The 17,163-nt window shown below is 37.4% G+C and overlaps 1 protein-coding gene across 1 annotated transcript; it reads right to left on the bottom strand.

The window, feature by feature from the left end:
• Positions 1 to 6,794: 6,794 nt before the first annotated feature.
• Positions 6,795 to 8,671, bottom strand: LOC127760306 (F-box/FBD/LRR-repeat protein At1g13570-like). The gene is made up of 3 exons (XM_052284549.1): positions 7,747 to 8,671; positions 7,482 to 7,625; positions 6,795 to 7,358 (listed from the first exon to the last, which is right to left on the bottom strand). Exons 1-3 carry the CDS (start codon positions 8,662 to 8,664, stop codon positions 6,996 to 6,998), a joined length of 1,425 nt encoding a protein of 474 aa, XP_052140509.1. The 5' UTR covers positions 8,665 to 8,671; the 3' UTR covers positions 6,795 to 6,995.
• Between the last annotated feature and the right edge of the window lie 8,492 nt (positions 8,672 to 17,163).

The following is a 17,163-nucleotide window of genomic DNA, read 5'->3' as shown; positions in this document are numbered from 1 at the left end:
ATGCCACTATTTTTCTTCACTTAGTTAGGCTGAATTGAAAGTGTCAACGACACAATGGTGGGTACTAAGGATGTTTGTTTCACACACATTTATTTGGAGTAAATGCCCACACGCGTGTTTCTAATAAAAAAAAGTTTCAGGGTTTGGAGTGTTCCATTTTTACGTGACGTAGTTCACACTTCCGCTCGCTTGTGTAGTGTGAAAAGGGTTTTTTTTTCAAGCTATTTAATCCTAACTATATATTTATTGGGAGTACATAGGTGCATTGCTCTAGAAAGTATGTTTTTTTTTAATCTGGATTGTGTACTCCGTGCACACTTGCTCACTTGTGTTTGTGTTTTTGTGGTGTGAACATGTGTATGTTTGTCATCCATAGTTTTACTCCCATGGAAACAAAAGACCAGAAAACTCAACATGTCAACAATACATTCACTAATGTACCCTAACCCCTCCAGTTAAAAGACTGTATCATTTAGACTAAAAAATCTAAAGGTTAAGCTATTAGTTTATATGCACTTATGCTACAGAGGGAACAAGGGAGAGTAACCTGATCAGCCCGTCTTTGGCGATTCCTAGTGTCGAGAGCCTGGCTATAAAACTAATGTTTGGATCAAAAGATCAAGAGAATGGGCTTCTATCCTTTTTGAAGCTATTTCCAAATGTCAAGACTCTATATGTGATGTTTATTCATGCATACTATCTCTACTTGAACATTAGACATTAGGACTATTTATTTACCTCATCCATTTTTGTTGCTGCATGAACTTATCTTGATATTATGCATTACTTTTCCATTCTACTCATCCTCCTCATCCATCATCTGAGAAAGAGACTATTCTGAGGAACCATTTGTCTGAGTCTGAGGTCGGTTGGGCCAGTGATGCAGCGAAGTTGGACGTACTTCCCTATGACAGCGTCAAATTGAAATACAAGACAATATCTCATCCATCTCCTGATGACCCCTTCTATTACTTTAGTTGAGTGGTGTTCCTGCAGCTTCATATGACCCAATGATTTGTGCATGTTGTTCTATTGGGTTATTCCCGTCTCCATGTAATAAGATGCTTTTAGAAGCACCGCAGAATTAAGATGAATTTCCTCTTGCTTGATCTTTAAACTTTTTAACTTTATTGATATGCAAACTCATTCTTAAATGTATATGTGATGTCTCGTATTGATTGTTCATATCTTAAACTTACACTATGCCGAATACTATCAATATATATCCCTGTTCTAGATTTGATCTCCAGTATTCTAGGAAGTTTTTGTGGTTGATTTCTATTCTTAAATGTTCTTTCTATTCCCCCTAGGCCCTAGCTTACAGCCCTGTTGTAGATAGAAGCCTTTAATTGTTCAAAATTGACACACGAGCTACGTACCAACCTACAAATGTTCTTTAGAATCAAGTTACATGAGTCCCTATACCATCCATGGAAAGTTGCCATCAGAGGTACCACCAGTTATAACTTAGGAGTTATTTGATTTTTTATATCTTCAAAGTTGTAATTTTTGTACCCGTTAGATACACATTTGTCTGTGCATATTAAACAATACCGAGCTAATTATTGTTTTTAGATGAAGTTAAGTTATAGTTGATGACATTTTAATTTACATTAAGAGAGTGTTGAGCTGGAGTTTATCTCCACGGAATTTTCAAGGTGAGGGTGAAGCAGAGGTGTAGAGCAGGGTCAAGCCCGTTATGTCTCTACAGTTGATTATGGTACTGCTTCATGCAATGTTCCATCCTTATTTTTCCATATCATCACTTGGTATTTGGTTTAGCTTTATGGATTTGAGATTTAAAGCCATGCTAAACAACCCTTAAGTAGTGATGGTGAGTCTTTTCTTTTTTTCAACTCGCTCACTTACCTATATGATTCCTTTTCACCTATTTCATCGGTCATTCAGATGTGCGCTCCACCACAGCATGACTGTCCTCTAGGCTTCTCCACGCCAAATCTGAAAATTTTCGAGGACGAGTGGCACTGAGTGTCGAATCCTTGACTAGTCATGAGAAAGTGTGGTGGTGCGAATGGCATCAATGATGGGAAGCAGGAGACGATTTCAAAGAGGAGATTGTTGGGGAGGGCAGATTTGGTCCTGACCACCATTAGCAGAGGTGTTGTCAGTGGCAGCGGTGCGCCGCTGACCAATGGTGGGGAGGACGGAGTTTGTGGGCAAGGGAAAGGAGGGAGAACATGGTGGTTTGCATGGACGCAATTTAGCAGCGGGCACAATGTGGGGCAGGGATTTTGTGACATGATCCTTAGGGCCCTATATCCTCTACGTGCTATTGAAGGGAGAAATGTTGAATTGGGTTTGATATGGGCTAGCTGCGGTGAGGTCAGCATAAATCTTCTATCTTGACTCACATCTATAATTGTATCTTCATTTATGTATGCTAAAGATTTGTTTCAAGGAATTGATAAATGGCAAAATATCTCAATGTTGCTTTTAATGTTCAGAGAATTAAACGGCAAATCACTTCACCGTTCAATTAATGTGTTCAGGGAATTAAATGACATAAACCTCTAACTGATCTAAATGGCTAAACCCTCCATGACTCCAACTATTATTTTAATGTTCACTATTCGGAATGACAGTGCTGAGGATGAAGGGTGTTTGTTCCCACCCTCCTCAGTTTAACCATTGATGTGCCCCATGTATTATTTATTTAGAGTACCAACTTAGATGCATGTTTTGTGAAAAGTTTATTGTGAGGTCTTGCAAGCTCAATTTCTAGAATTTAGTTGGCAACAACCATCCAAATGTTTCTTCAATGCCACTATTTTTTTCCTCACTTAGCTAGGCTGGATTGAAAGTGTCAACGACACAATGGTGGGTAGTAAGGGTGTTTGCTGCGCACACATTTATTTGGAGTAAATGCCCACATGAGAGTTTCTAATAAAATAAAGTTTTGGGGTTTGGAGTGTTCCATTTTTTAGTGACGTAGTTCGCACTCCCGCTCAATTCTGTAGTGTGGAAAGGGTATTTTTCAAGTCATTTAATCCTAAGTATATATTCATTGGGAGTACATAGATGCATTGGTCTGGAAAGTACCTTTTTTAATCTGGACTGTTTAATCGATGCACACTCGCTCGCTTGTGTTTGTGTTTTTGTGGTGTAAACATGTGTAAGTTTGTCATCCTTAGTTTTACTCCCATGCAAACAGAAGACCAGAAAACTCAACATGTGAACAATATGTTCACTAATGCAGCCTAATCCCTCCAAAAGACTGTATCATTTACACTAAGAAATCTAAACTAATTAAACTATAAATTTATATGCACTTACACTACTGAGGGAACAAACAAGAGCATCCTGATCAACCTGTCTCTAGCAGTTCCTAGTGTTGAAGCCCTGGCTATAAAACTAACATTTGGATCAAAAGATCAAGAGAATAGGCTTATGTCCTTTTTGAAGCTATTTCCGAACGTCAAGAGTCTATTCGTGATGTTTATTCATGCATACTATCTCTACTTTAACATTAGACATTAGTATTGTATTTTATATACCTGATCCATTTATGTTGCTGCATGAACTGATCTTTATATTATGTGTTACTCTATATTATGTGATTTGTGTAGCCTGGATGCTCTCGAAACTCTATTATCATGGATCTATCTCCAGACCTTTTATGAGATTTAATATCAAAATTGATTAGTTGACATGAAAAATATTGCTGAAACATAAATTTTTTAATGTTCATCAGAAGAGTTTTTGTTTTTTTTATTTCGGTGTAACTTGAAATCTTGAGTCTATTTGTTATATATGCCTTTGGGCTCAAAACAAGAAAAAGGAAAAAAAAGAATTGCAATTACACACTCCACATATATCAATAATGATTAAGTAAATAACAAATAACTAAACCTAATTTATTTTTGTTGAAGATTTGTTTCAGCTAATTAAATGAAAAGAAACTTCTGAGTATTGCTTTAGTGTTCAAGGAATTAAATGTCAAAAACCCCTAAGAGTGGTTGGTATGGACGGAATTTGTAGGTAATTTTGTGGTTTAGACCTCAGGGCTCTTTCTGTTAATAAAGGGTGAAAAGGTTGAATTGAAATGGAATGTTCAGGGAATTAAATGTCAAGACCTCTTACTATATATTGTAAATGGCAAAACCCTCTAACTATGCCATTAAAGGTTCCCTGTTTAATCACACATATGCTGGATGGAAAATGTTACTAACACCCATCATTATTTCATCAATGATGGTGTTGCGGGATGAAGGGTGTATGTTCCCACCCACCTCAGTTTAAACTTCAATGTGTAGCGTGTCTTATTTATTTAGAGTACATACAATGATTTAAACATGTGTTTAAAGGAAAAGTAGTTGTGAGGTCTTCCAAGCTTAGTTTCAAGAATTAAGTCAACAAAAACCATCTAAATGTTGCTCCAGTTCCACTATTTTTCTCACTTAGGATGCGTTATAAGCGTGGATGATACAGTGGTGGGGTAGGAATAGGTGTTGGTTCCACAAATATATGTGTTTGTGTGCTTAATGGAAATAAATGTTTCCAGGCCCGGAACAAAAGTTCCAATAAATACATCAATTTTCATGGAGAGTCATATACGGCTGCCTGTGAGAATGTGTTTTTCACAAGCGGCTATCCTAGGAACTGCTTATGAAAATGGTTATATTTTCACATGCAAAAATATTAAGATGCCAGCCTATGCAAACAATTTCCTCATGCACAGAAAATTATATACTTCACTCAAGCACTAATTGAATAAAACAATCTAATTATGAAAGCATGTGACTACTTCATATAAAAAGATGAGTAACCCGCAAACACATACAACATGGTTGAACTAAAATCGGAAAGGTAAAGAGGTCTACATGTTACCTGATCGAGAAGACTCCAGCGAACACTTCCAGGAGAGTAGCATCACCGAGGAACATCTTCATCTTTTCGTTTATGCTTATACTTATCAGCCAAAATTTAAATTTTCAACTTTAAATTTGGAGTTAATTTTGAGGTTTTTTCATCGAAATTTATTTTTTTTAGCTTTTGCTTTTAAATCGCTAAGATCATGTATATAAAAGTTTTATTCAGAAATTATTTTTCGTTTGCAAATATGCCGTTTAGCTTATTCCATCAACAAGCCAAACGATGGAAGCCCAAGTCTCCAAGCGAGAAGCCAACATTCCCACCCCGTCTTAAGACAGAACATACAACAGCTGTATTCCTTAAGGATATGCTTATTTTTCATGGTTGATTTCTTCTTTTTGGTTTGATACGCTAGATGAGAAACAGAAGTCCGAGGATTGAAACTACTTCTGAGGTCAGTAGTAGCTAGTGATACAGAAAAGTTGGATGTATTCCCATATGACTGCGACAAATGGAACTATAGGAGACACCATCTGATTCAGCTCGTTATGGCCCCTTTAATTACATAATTTGAGGCGCCTTCATGTTCATATGACCCTATGATTTGTGCAACTGGTTATTGTTCTATCTTTTATTTATTTTTTTTGCAAACCAACTGGCACCTAGACAGTGTGAAGTTTGTTATCGTTCTATCAAAAAATTATTCTGGGAAGATGTCCCGTTTAGCTGTGTATTACTGGACAATTGAACTAACATTTCTACCTCTCAAATATATGTGCTGCAAAATTATATATACTTGTCATAAATTATATATGTCAACTAGAAGTTGCAGTTAAGTTCTATTTGTACAATATTCAGAGTATGGGTCCAGCCACAGCTACCTTTTTTTTAGATAATGGAAAATGAGTAATACATCTCCAACCTCTGCACTTGATGAAAGCAGTCAAAAATACAGTGAAAATAAAGAGCGGTTGGACAAAAGTACAGCTTTGCATAAGTATGCGAAAAAAAAGGAACAATGCACATTCAGTGGAAGAAATCAGGCTCAGATTATCAGAGTGACAGCGTGAACCATACAGTACCTGACTAGCAGGTATCTGCACAATCGATTAGAATACAGAAACCACTTGATGATGAAACACAGGCGGCATTGAGGTTTTGGAGGAAAAGGCCTAACTACGGCTTTGCTGAAAGCTTGAAAGAGTTTCACAGCCGCTGGGGACGCCAGCTTGCGAGACATACAGGTTCAGTTGCCACGCAACGACCACCCAAACACACACCAGCAACAAAGCAAACACTATAAGCTAGAGAAGCACCCAGGCATCTAACCAACACCTAGCAAGCTGCAACAAGACCTGTATAGATATTATAGAGTTGTATAGATATGTTGTATGAGTGTTGTCATTTTTTTCAGTTTTTGGTTTTTAAGCAAACGGTAGGAAATCCCCTCGAGGGATCATAATAGTTTCCCATATTACTATACAGTATATGCAGTAGAATAGAAGAAATCATACTCAGATTATCAGAGTGACAGTAACTTGGAAAGAGGCACTGTTTTTCCTTACTGCCATAACATAATAACAAAACGTAACATGAAATTAACATCAAAAAGACCAAAATGCGTAGGCAAGCTGATCAACACAGCTTTGCATAAGTATGCCAAAGAAAAAGATCAATGCACCTGCAGAAAAAGAAATCAGACTGAGATTATCAGTGTGACAATGCATGAACCAGATAATGTACAGCAGACACAATCAGCAAGACCAGTGAGTCTGTAACCTGCTTACCTATGCGTGTTATCTCATGGAAACGATAAGATAGCAATCATTAGATTATCTCAGCTGTCACCAGTTCTCCATTACCTCAAACAGCATCAGGCCACAGCTAGAAACGGAAAGTCACATGAACTGCATATAGATGTAAGTACGTAGTACTATTGCCATAGAGATATTATGGGACAGTGGTCCTTGCAGTAAACCATAGTACTACAAATTTAAACGCTTACAGCCACTTAGTAATATTGAAACTACTAGCCCTATCTCAGAGGAAGCACATTAACAACAAGAGTGCCTAACTAGGCAACACTGCAACATAAGGGTAACTGTTTCCCATAATAAGGCAAAAATCAAGGAATATTTATCCAGCCAGCGCATTCAAGTTCATCAGAGGAAAGGGTCATCCACAGAAAGATCCAATGATCTGTGGAATATGTGAACCATCTGCACTTTAGGCCCAAGCAGCGACGTTATGCACTCTTCAGATGCAAATGACAGGACGCCCAATTGGCTGTTCACTTCATCCACATCAACAACAGGACCATACGTTTTACTGGTCAACATAAGCAGTAAAGCCTGAAGCTCCTGTGCTGTCCTGGCGATGAAATCGATGAATTCAAGCTCGCATTTGTCCCCATGAAAATCATGAAAGACAATCTTCTTGACGTGTGAATTGATACATTCAACAGGACAGACCTCCTGCCAGAACTTGGCATGGGGCTGGCCAGTGAACTCATCATCTATATCAGACTGCAAAACCAGTGAACAATCCGATTACATATGGATCATGAAGGTGGCATTAATTACAATTGTAGCTAGTGATCGATGTTCTGAATGCGAATATCCCAACTGAATGAGTGTGTGCGGAGTCACCTCGATGTGCAGTGTTTCAACATTGGGAAAGCATCTGAGGAAGCTGACCAGCATAGCGATCTCCTCTTGCACACAAAAATTCACCCTCAAGGCCAATACCTTGATACTCGGAACCATGGAGCTTGGAATCACCTTTGTGTCAGCCTGCAAGAGAGAATCACAAACCATTGACAAATGAGTGCCTAGTTGTTCTATGGCCATACAAAAGATCCATGCATCAGCCAGACATGTGGATCCATTGTCAGCGTAACAGGATGTAGTATACCTTGATGATGGTTTCGCCAATCTGCAGCTGGTGAGCTCTTGGCTCCAGATAGCCCAGGACCTGTAGCTCCGGTGCACAAGCAAGCCTAATCTTTACTGGCAACTCATCATCTGTATCATAAGAAGTTGATATTTTCCACAGAACGAGGCGCTGCAGCAGTGGGGCATCCACCACGGCGACCTCCTCCGCCTTAGACAAGAAAAGAAGCACGCATTGGAGGCTCTGGCTGCAGAGGCGGACGCGGTTGGGATGGCTGTTGAGGGCGAGCGCGAGGCTCTGCAGCACTGGGCTGCAGGCGAGCAGATGGTTGAGGTCCCTGGCGCTCATGACGGTGTTCCAAATGTAGAGCTCCAGGAGGTGGGGGAAGACGTCGGCGCCGCGGGGGAAGCCAGAGGTGGCCGGGAAATTCCAGTTGCCGATGAAGAGGCGGCGGAGAGCGGCGCAGCGGAGGATGTCGGCGGGGAGGGGCACATCGAAGTAGTGGACGGGAATTTTGACGAAGACGAGGTCCTCCACGCCCTTGGCGGCGACGAGGCGCGCCCACTCGGCGAGCTCGGGACGGTGGAACGCGAACATGCAGTGCTCGATGTGGACGACGCGGAAGGGGCCCGGGTGACCGGCGAGGGCGCGGCCGACGGCCGCGACGCCCGCGGCCTCGCCGGCGGAGAGGAGGAGATCGGCGTCGCGGAGGACGAGCGGCGTGGAGCTCCAGACGCGCCGCCAGCGGGAGGCGAGCGCCGCGGTGCGAGCCGCGTCCTTGACGGGGAGGCGGGCGACGATGTTGCGGAGGAGGTCGTCGGGGAGCGCGCTGACGCGGTCCTCGCTGCCGTAGCCCTCGGCGGCGGAAAGCGTGGCGCCGTTTCCGGAGGCGGGATGGCCGGGGAACCACCCCAGGATTTGCCGGACGATGTCGCCCATGCCGCCGGCGAGGGTTTTGGGATCGGACGCCGACGAGAAGGCGGAGAAGTGGAGTGGAGACGAAGAGACCTAGCGGAAGTAGGGGGTCGGTGCCAGCTGTCTCAGTGTGGGCTGAAAAGTGCTTCTCGAAGGCCCATGACATTGATGGGCTACCACTGGGCCCACTGAAATGGAATGTTCGTGCCAACTAACTGTCCTCCTTGGATCAGTTGATTAACTTGGGAGTCTTTCATTAGGCTTCTGATTAACCCTAATTAACTGTAATTGTTTCTCTCTTGATTAACTTGGGAGTATTTCATTAGGCTTCTGATTAATCCTAATTAACTGTAACTAGTATGGTGGCCCGCGTATATTGCGCGGCTAACATCATTATAGGTTCTCTCATATAATAGCATATATGTTTTCTCAATGTATTATTCAAATATATTAAAATCACAACATGATTTTAAATTTTCTACTAACTTTATGAAACTAGTTAGGTGTAATATACATATTGTATTTTATTTATGTGTTAGTTATTAATTATTTTTAATATCAAATTTTAGTTATTTGTGAATTATATTCCTATATGAACTCTAGACTCGTCTTTCAGTTTTTCTTTTTTTTTAATTCCGAATTTTCGTTATCTATAAATTGTATTTCTATATAGACTCTAGGCTCTTCTTCTAATATTATTTTTTTTAATTCTGAATTTTTGTTATTTCTAGTTGTATTTCTATGTGGACTCTAAACTCATCTTTCAATATTCTTTAATTTTTAATTTCGAATTTCAGTTACTTCTAAATTGTATTCATATATTGACATAAGAGTCTTCTTCCCATGTTTTTTTTATTTCGAATTTTAGTTATTTGTAAATTGTATTTTATACAAACTCTAAACTCTACTTTTAATTTTATTATGTTTATTCCAAATTTTAGTTAGTTTTAAATTCCTATACGGACTCTATACTCTACTTATAATATTTCTTATTTTTAATTCCGAATTTCTATTATTTCTTAATTGTATTTCTATATGGACTCTATACTCTACTTCTAATATTCCTTATTTTTAATTCCGAATTTCTATTATTTCTTAATTGTATTTCTATTTGGACTCTACTCTCCTCTTTCAATATTCCTTATTTTTTAATCCGAATTTCAACTATTTCTAAATTGTATTTTTATATGGACTCTGTTTTTCTTTTTCTCCGATTAATATGAGAATTTCTATGCCGTGAGAGTGAACGTGGAGGCTCTTTTTTCTATTCCTTTAATAAGTTAATAGATTTATTATGTTTATTCCGAATTTTAGTTAGTTTTTAATTCCTATACGGACTCTATACTCTACTTATAATATTTCTTATTTTTAATTCCGAATTTCTATTATTTCTTAATTGTATTTCTATATGGACTCTATACTCTACTTCTAATATTCCTTATTTTTAATTCCGAATTTCTATTATTTCTTAATTGTATTTCTATTTGGACTCTACTCTCCTCTTTCAATATTCCTTATTTTTTAATCCGAATTTCAACTATTTCTAAATTGTATTTTTATATGAACTCTGTTTTTCTTTTTCTCCGATTAATATGAGAATTTCTAGGCCGTGAGAGTGAACTTGGAGGCTCCTTTTTCTAGTCCTTTAATAAGTTAACTAGCTGGGTGGCCCGCGCAATTGCGCGGCTAGCACCCATATAAAATTATATTTTTTTAACATGATTTTACTTAAAATTTCTTAAATAGTTATCTCGTTGTCTTAAGATTTTAAAAGAACAAACCTTATCATCCTCGTGTTTATAATTTTATAGCTTTTAAAAGTCACATCAGTTGCTACCGTTTACTTCTGTCATATTATTCTTTATTAGCTTCCTCGATCCACCATTGTTTCTATTTATTCTCCTTGAAACCTTTAAAAATTGGATTAAAAAGTTATAGTTTTTAGAGTTTATTGTCCAGTTGGGCTTCTTTTTTGTAATTTTTAGAAGTCCCGTCAAACGCTTCCATTATACTCCTCAATGACCGTCCACTGCATCTTCTCTTTATTGTCATTACTCCCTCCGTCCCATTTTAATTGCAACCATAAGTTTTCGCGCCCAACTTTGATCGTCCGTCTTATTTGAATTTTTTATAATTAGTATTTTTGTTGTTATGAGATGATAAAACATGAATAGTACTTTACTCGTGACTAATGTTTTTAATTTTTTTAAAAAAATTGTCAAATAAGATAGACGGTCAAAATTAGGTGCGGAAAACTATGGCTGCATTTAAAATGGGATGGAGGAAGTATTATTTTAAAAATCGAACATAATTATCGTTTAGGTTTATTTTTTTACATTCTAGAATTCTGCCAAAACGTCAGCAACTTTGTCAGTATACTCCTCTGCGGCTCGCCCGCTGCCACCCTTGTTTATTGTCATTGAGATTTTAAAATCAAACATGATTATCATTGGGGTTTATTTTTTTACTTTTTAGAAGCCCAAACCTTTAAAAATTAGACCTTATACTTTTTAGAGTTTATTGTCTCGTTGGGTTTCATTTTTTCTTATAATTTATAGAAATCCCGTCAAACGGTGCCACTATACTCCTCTACGACCCGTCCGCCGCATACTCTTTATTCTCATTAGGATTGTAAAATCGAACATAACTATCGTTGGAATTCATTTTTTTACTTTCTAGAAGACCCACCAACCATCAGCGGCTCTGCCATTGTACTCCTATACGACCCGCCCGCTGCCTCTCATTTTTTTTTTGTAATTGAGATTTTAAAAATAAAATATGATTTTCATTGGGGTTTATTTTTTTACTTTCTAGAAGTCTCGCCAACCGCCTTGACCGATTACTTCACGACATGCTCGTCGTCCTTCCTTTTAATCGTCATTAGGATTTTATTTGGTGATTTATTAATAGTTTTTAGATGTCCCATCAACCGCCACCACTCTGTTCCTCTATAGGCCTGTTACTTAATTAATCTCGTCATGTGTTTTAGATGGTATTTTCTTTCAATGGTCTTTACTTTTTTATCACCAATTTCAGAATTTATTTTATTTTTCTTATTGTGTTCTTTTGTTATTTTTATTTTTTATTTTCATCAGCTGTTTCAAAATTGTATTCCTACTTTAACTCTCTTTTTCATTTGCCTGATTTTAGATTTTATTTTATTTTTTTATTCCGAATTTAATTCATCTACTATTGGGTTCTGATATGTACTCTTATTTCAATACTGATTATATTTAATTTTAAATTGTATTCTACTTTAACTCTTCTTGTCTTTTCTTTTTTTTCCTAATTTTGATTTTTTTTTATTTTTTTATTCCTAACTTTTACTAATCTCGTATTGGATTTTTTTATGGTCTCTTTGTTTTTTCCCATCAACCTTTTTTTTTGGAGGAATTTTTGGAAAAGCATCGGTTTTTATGGAATCAGATTTTTTTTTTTAACGGTTCACGAAAACTTTTTCTTCCATTAACCTTTTTTCTCACTATTTTTTTTCTTTTTTTAAGGAAAACGGGAACCTTTGTTTGCGCTTGTTTTCTTTTCGGGCACGGAGGTTTTTCGGGAGGACCGGTTTATACGTACTAATTTTTTTAAGAATCGGACAGAAATCTTTTTTTCTCACTATTTTTTTTTCCTTTTTAAGGAAAACGGGAATGCACTTTTTTTAAATCGGATAGAAAAAAAATTTCACGCTTGTTTTTTTGGGGGGCACGGAGGACGGGATTTTTTTGTTTAGAATCGGACATTTTGTTTGCACTATTTTTTTTCCTTTTTTTACGGAAGGCGGAAACCCGTTTTTCGCACTTTTTTTTTATCGGAGGCTGCTAGTTAGCAATTTCTAAAATTTTAGCGCTTGTTTTTTTCCATACAGAAATCTTTTTTTCCTTTTTTTACGGAAATCTTTTTTTAATGTTGCTTAACCTGCTGCTGCAGCTTTCGTTCGCAGCTTTCGTCCCCCTAATATTTGTTGATCTGTTTCCATCCATATCAAAGCCTAAATATTATTGTGATACGTGCTTGATTTATAGAAGTACATATGTATAATCTAATTCATACGGAACTTCTTTTGGCTAACAGAAATCAGACAATAATTCATATTGAGTCCATTACATACGTATAGATCCTATATCATGTTTGATTTCAATTCCGCAAGGCTGCATGCCTCTGAAAAATTTTATTTTTATAGGAACCTTATACGTAGAAGTGTATTTGGATTTTATACAACTTTTAGTTTTAATAGACATACAACTCTTAACTTCAATTTATGTAGATATAATTGTATCTTGTATACAATTATATCAATTAATCTATACCATTATAATTCGGCCCCACTATAATCTAACGGGTAAGATTTTAATTCCGAATTTCAGCTATTTTTAAATTGTATTTCTACTTGGACTCTCCTTTCCTTTTTTTTTCTTGGCCCGCGCAATTGCGCGGCTAGCACCCAAACAAAATCATATATTTTTTTAAGTATGATTTTACTTTAAAATTATTAAATAGCTATCTCATTATCTTAAAACTTTGAAACACCAAACCTTATCATCCCCGTGTTTCTAATTATATAGTTTTTAAAAGTCACACCAGTTGCTACCCCTTATGACATCTCCTCCTTTATTTGCTTGAACGATCTATCACTATCTCTATTCATTCTCCTTGGAACCTTTCAAAATTGGATCTTATAGTTTTTAGAGTTTATTGTCACGTTGGGTTTCGTTTTTATAATTTCTAGATGTCCCGTTAGACGTTGCCATTATACTCCTCTACGGCCCGTCCACTATCTACGGCCCGTCCACTGTCTCTTCTCTTTATTATCATTGACATTTTAAAAACTGAACATAATTATCATTTGGGTTCATTTTTACTTTCTAGAAGTCCCGGCAAACCGTCAGCGGCTTTGACATTGTACTTCTCTATGGCTCGCCCGTTGCCTCCCTTCTTTATTATCATTGAGATTTTAAAATCGAACATGATTATCATTGTTTTTTTTTTACTTTTTAGAAGTCCCGTAAAATGATGCCACTATGCTCCTTTACGGCCCATCCGCCGCCTACTCTTTATTGTCATTGTGATTCTAAACATCAAACATAACTATCGTTGGAATTTATTTTTTGTTTTCTAGAAGTCTCGTCAACCGTTGGTGGCTCTGCAACTATACTCCTATACACCCCGCTCGCTGCTTCTCCTTTTTATAGGCATTGAGATTTTAAAAATCGAATATGATAATCAATGGTTTTTTTTTTACTTTCTAGAAGTCCTGGCAACCGCCTTACTCGTTTGCTTCACAGTCTGCTGGTCGTCCCTCCTTTTAATCGTCATTAGGATCTATTTGGTGTTTTATTAACAATTTTATATGACGTATCAACCGCCACCACTCTACTATTTTATAGGCATGTTACTTAATTTATCTCGTCATGTGTTTTAGACAGTCTTTTCTTTCAATAGTCTTTATTTTTATTCCAAATTTTTGTTATTTATAAATTGTATTCCTAATTGAAATCTTATTTTTATTTTTAAAATTTCAGAATTTATTTTTTTTCAAATTTTAATTAATATCGTATTGTGTTCTTTTAATTTTTTTATTTTTAATTTTAGTTGTTTCAAAATTGTATTCCTACTCGAACTCTCTTTTAATTTTTCTAATTTTGGATATTATTTTTTTATTCTGAATTTTAATTAATCTTGTATTGAGTTCTTATATGGATTCTTCTTTCAATATTGCTTATTTTTAATTCCGAATTTTAGCTAATTTTAAATTGTATTCCTACTTGAACTCTTCTTTTATTTTTTTTCTAATTTTGGATTTATTTTTATTTTTATTCCCAATTTTAATTAATCTCGTGTTGGGTTCTTATATGGACTCTTCTTTTAATATTCCTTATTTTTAATTTCGAATTTCAGCTATTTTAAAATTGTATTCCTACTTGGACTATCCTTTTCTTTTTTAATTTTGGATTTTATTTTATTTTTATTTCAAATTTTGATTAATCTCGTATTGGGTTCTTATATGGAAACTTTTTTCAATATTAGTTATTTTTAATTCCGAATTTCAGCTATTTTTATATTGTATTTCTACTTGGATTCTCCTTTTTTTTCTAATTTTGGATTCTATTTTATTTTTATTTTGAATTTTGATTAATCTCGTATTGGGTTCTTATATGGAAACTTATTTCAGTATTGCTTATTTTAATTCCGAATTTCAGCTATTTTTATATTGTATTTCTACTTGGACTCTCCTTTTCTTTTTTTTTCTTTTTCTCCGATTAATGTGGGAATTTCTAGCCCCCACAGCGAACGTGGTGCCTCCTTTCAAGGCTGTTTTAATAATATAATAAATAGATAGATAGATAGATAGATAGATTGTTTCTCTCTTGTAAATATTGCTCTGTGTGTATATATATATATACATATATATATATATATAGATATATATATATATACATATATATATATATACATATATGTATACATATATACATATATACGGTGGCGCTACCCAGTGCCACGCACAACGAGGAGATGTCAGCCCACCAAATCTATCCAAGGTACTGGCGAGTTAAAATTTAACTGACGGAAATTGTGGCGCAAACGAAAAGAATGCCCACTAAACCAAACCAACAGACTGTGGAGTTAAAAAATAACTTGTGTAAAACATGGCGCAACATGAAGCAACGAACCCTCTCCCTCCGGACCAAACAAAATCGAATGTGAAGTTAAATTTTAACTAATACTATGTTGGGTGATGCGTTGCGGTGATTTCGTTGTTGAGTTAAAATTTTACCTATTTTCTGGCTGTATGAATGAGCTGTCATTAACTTAAAATTATGGGTTGGTGGTTATGTAGTTAAAAATTTACTGGTAGATTCTTTTTTTTATGGATGTGTGTTGTTTCTGATGACAATGAATATGAGTTAAATTTTAACTTATCGTAAACTGGTACGAGTAGATGAAAAACTTTGAGACATTAGGCGGTGATGGCGATGTGTGACGTAATTCACACTTTATTATTAGAATTTTATTGTTTTGATGCACATCTCCCCGGAAATTACATCGATGGAAATTAACTGATGATTAATTCACCGGATAGAAATCAACTCCATGTCGCCGGATCCGCCGGTCCAGAAACTGCGAAATCATAGCGTGCATTGATTTGGCGTTAATTCCATAAGCTGTTAGAGGAGGCCCCGAAATAAGCAGAATTTTTTTTCATGCGATACATCCTGTTGTGGTGGATAATCTGTTGTGGTGGATAATGAATAGAGTCCTTGATCCGAAAATAATGCTTGTACACCTAAATTTAGTTTTCTCTACACAGGGAATGGAATTTCTGTTTCTTTTAGGTATGGTCAGATTCAACTATCATACATCATTTAGTTACTTTTACTGACAAATTACAAATAGTAAATATTTTACTCCAAACATTACATATAGTACTTTTTTAATTGTCAATATACTGATATGTAGATTGCAATTTTTTTGCAAGATGTCCGGATGCATCTAATCATATAGGAATCACATGTATTAGAAACTAATTACACACAAATAATACAATAATACATCGGTGAGATCAAATAACAGGACAATGTCCAACCAAAACCAGGAAAAATAATTGATTGATGGTGTTGTTGATCCTGGCAGCTTTCTTCTCCTTCTGGATCCGTCGAATGGAAAAAAGGTGACTCTCGGTGGTTTCTAGATTGAGAACGGAAACAACGGGCGGTGGCCGCTCCTTCCACCGGTGAAGAAGATGAAAACTCGGAGAGAGGCATGCTCGGTGCCACCGTCTCCTTGGATGCCCACCGCTGCTCCATGGATGCCGGAGGACAAGCTCACCGCCGCGAAGGTTGCCGCCATCTTGCCTCCTGCCCATAGTCTTCATTCGTGCAGGATCCACGCGGGAGGAAGGGGGCACCGGATCCGCGGACGCGCCGCCCGCACCGCGCCGCCATAGCTGGATCCACGCGCATGGGGCGCAGAGCGGCAGCCGGATCCACCGCCGCATCGTCTCCCGCCCACAGTCACCCGTCGACACCGCACATGCCACCATCGTGCCTATCCACGCACCTCAGCGCCACCGGATCCGCCGCTCCTCCTTGACGCGGGTCCTCCTCATCCCCGAACTGCCACCGCTCCTCCTGTCGCCAAGCCATCACCGGAACTGCCTCGCCACCACCACTCAACCCCTAATCGCCATCACCATTCCTCCTCTCTGCACAAGGAACCACAAGTCATCGCTGATCCGTAAAATGTGGAGAGGAACAGGAAAGAGTGGGTAGACGATTTCTAAGATGGGAATCCATAATATATATAGCAGATAGAGTCAGTATGTCGAGTTAAAATTTAATTGTGTGGTATGCATCAGATCGAGTACGCGTGGGGGTGGGTAGCTGAGTTAAAATTTAACTGTGTGGTATGCACTAGATCGAGTGCGTGTGAGGGAAGGGTTGTGTTGTGGGTCGCTGAGTTAAAATTTAACTTGCGCGTGGGGGTGGGTGGTTGAGTTAACAGTTAACTGTGTAGCTTGCA

This window comes from Oryza glaberrima, chromosome 1 (assembly GCF_000147395.1).
Source record: "Oryza glaberrima chromosome 1, OglaRS2, whole genome shotgun sequence".
NCBI lineage: Eukaryota > Viridiplantae > Streptophyta > Magnoliopsida > Poales > Poaceae > Oryza > Oryza glaberrima.
The sequence above is the reverse complement of the archived record's forward strand: the minus strand, read 5'-3'. Positions and strand labels throughout refer to the sequence as shown.

Coding starts and splice junctions, on each gene's coding strand:
- LOC127760306 (XM_052284549.1), bottom strand. CDS start 8,664: ATGGGCGACATCGTCCGGCAAATCCTGGGGTGGTTCCCCGGCCATCCC. Junction 7,626..7,746: donor TTGGCGAAACCATCATCAAG/GTATACTACATC, acceptor TCTCTCTTGCAG/GCTGACACAAAGGTGATTCC. Junction 7,359..7,481: donor TTGAAACACTGCACATCGAG/GTGACTCCGCAC, acceptor CTGGTTTTGCAG/TCTGATATAGATGATGAGTT.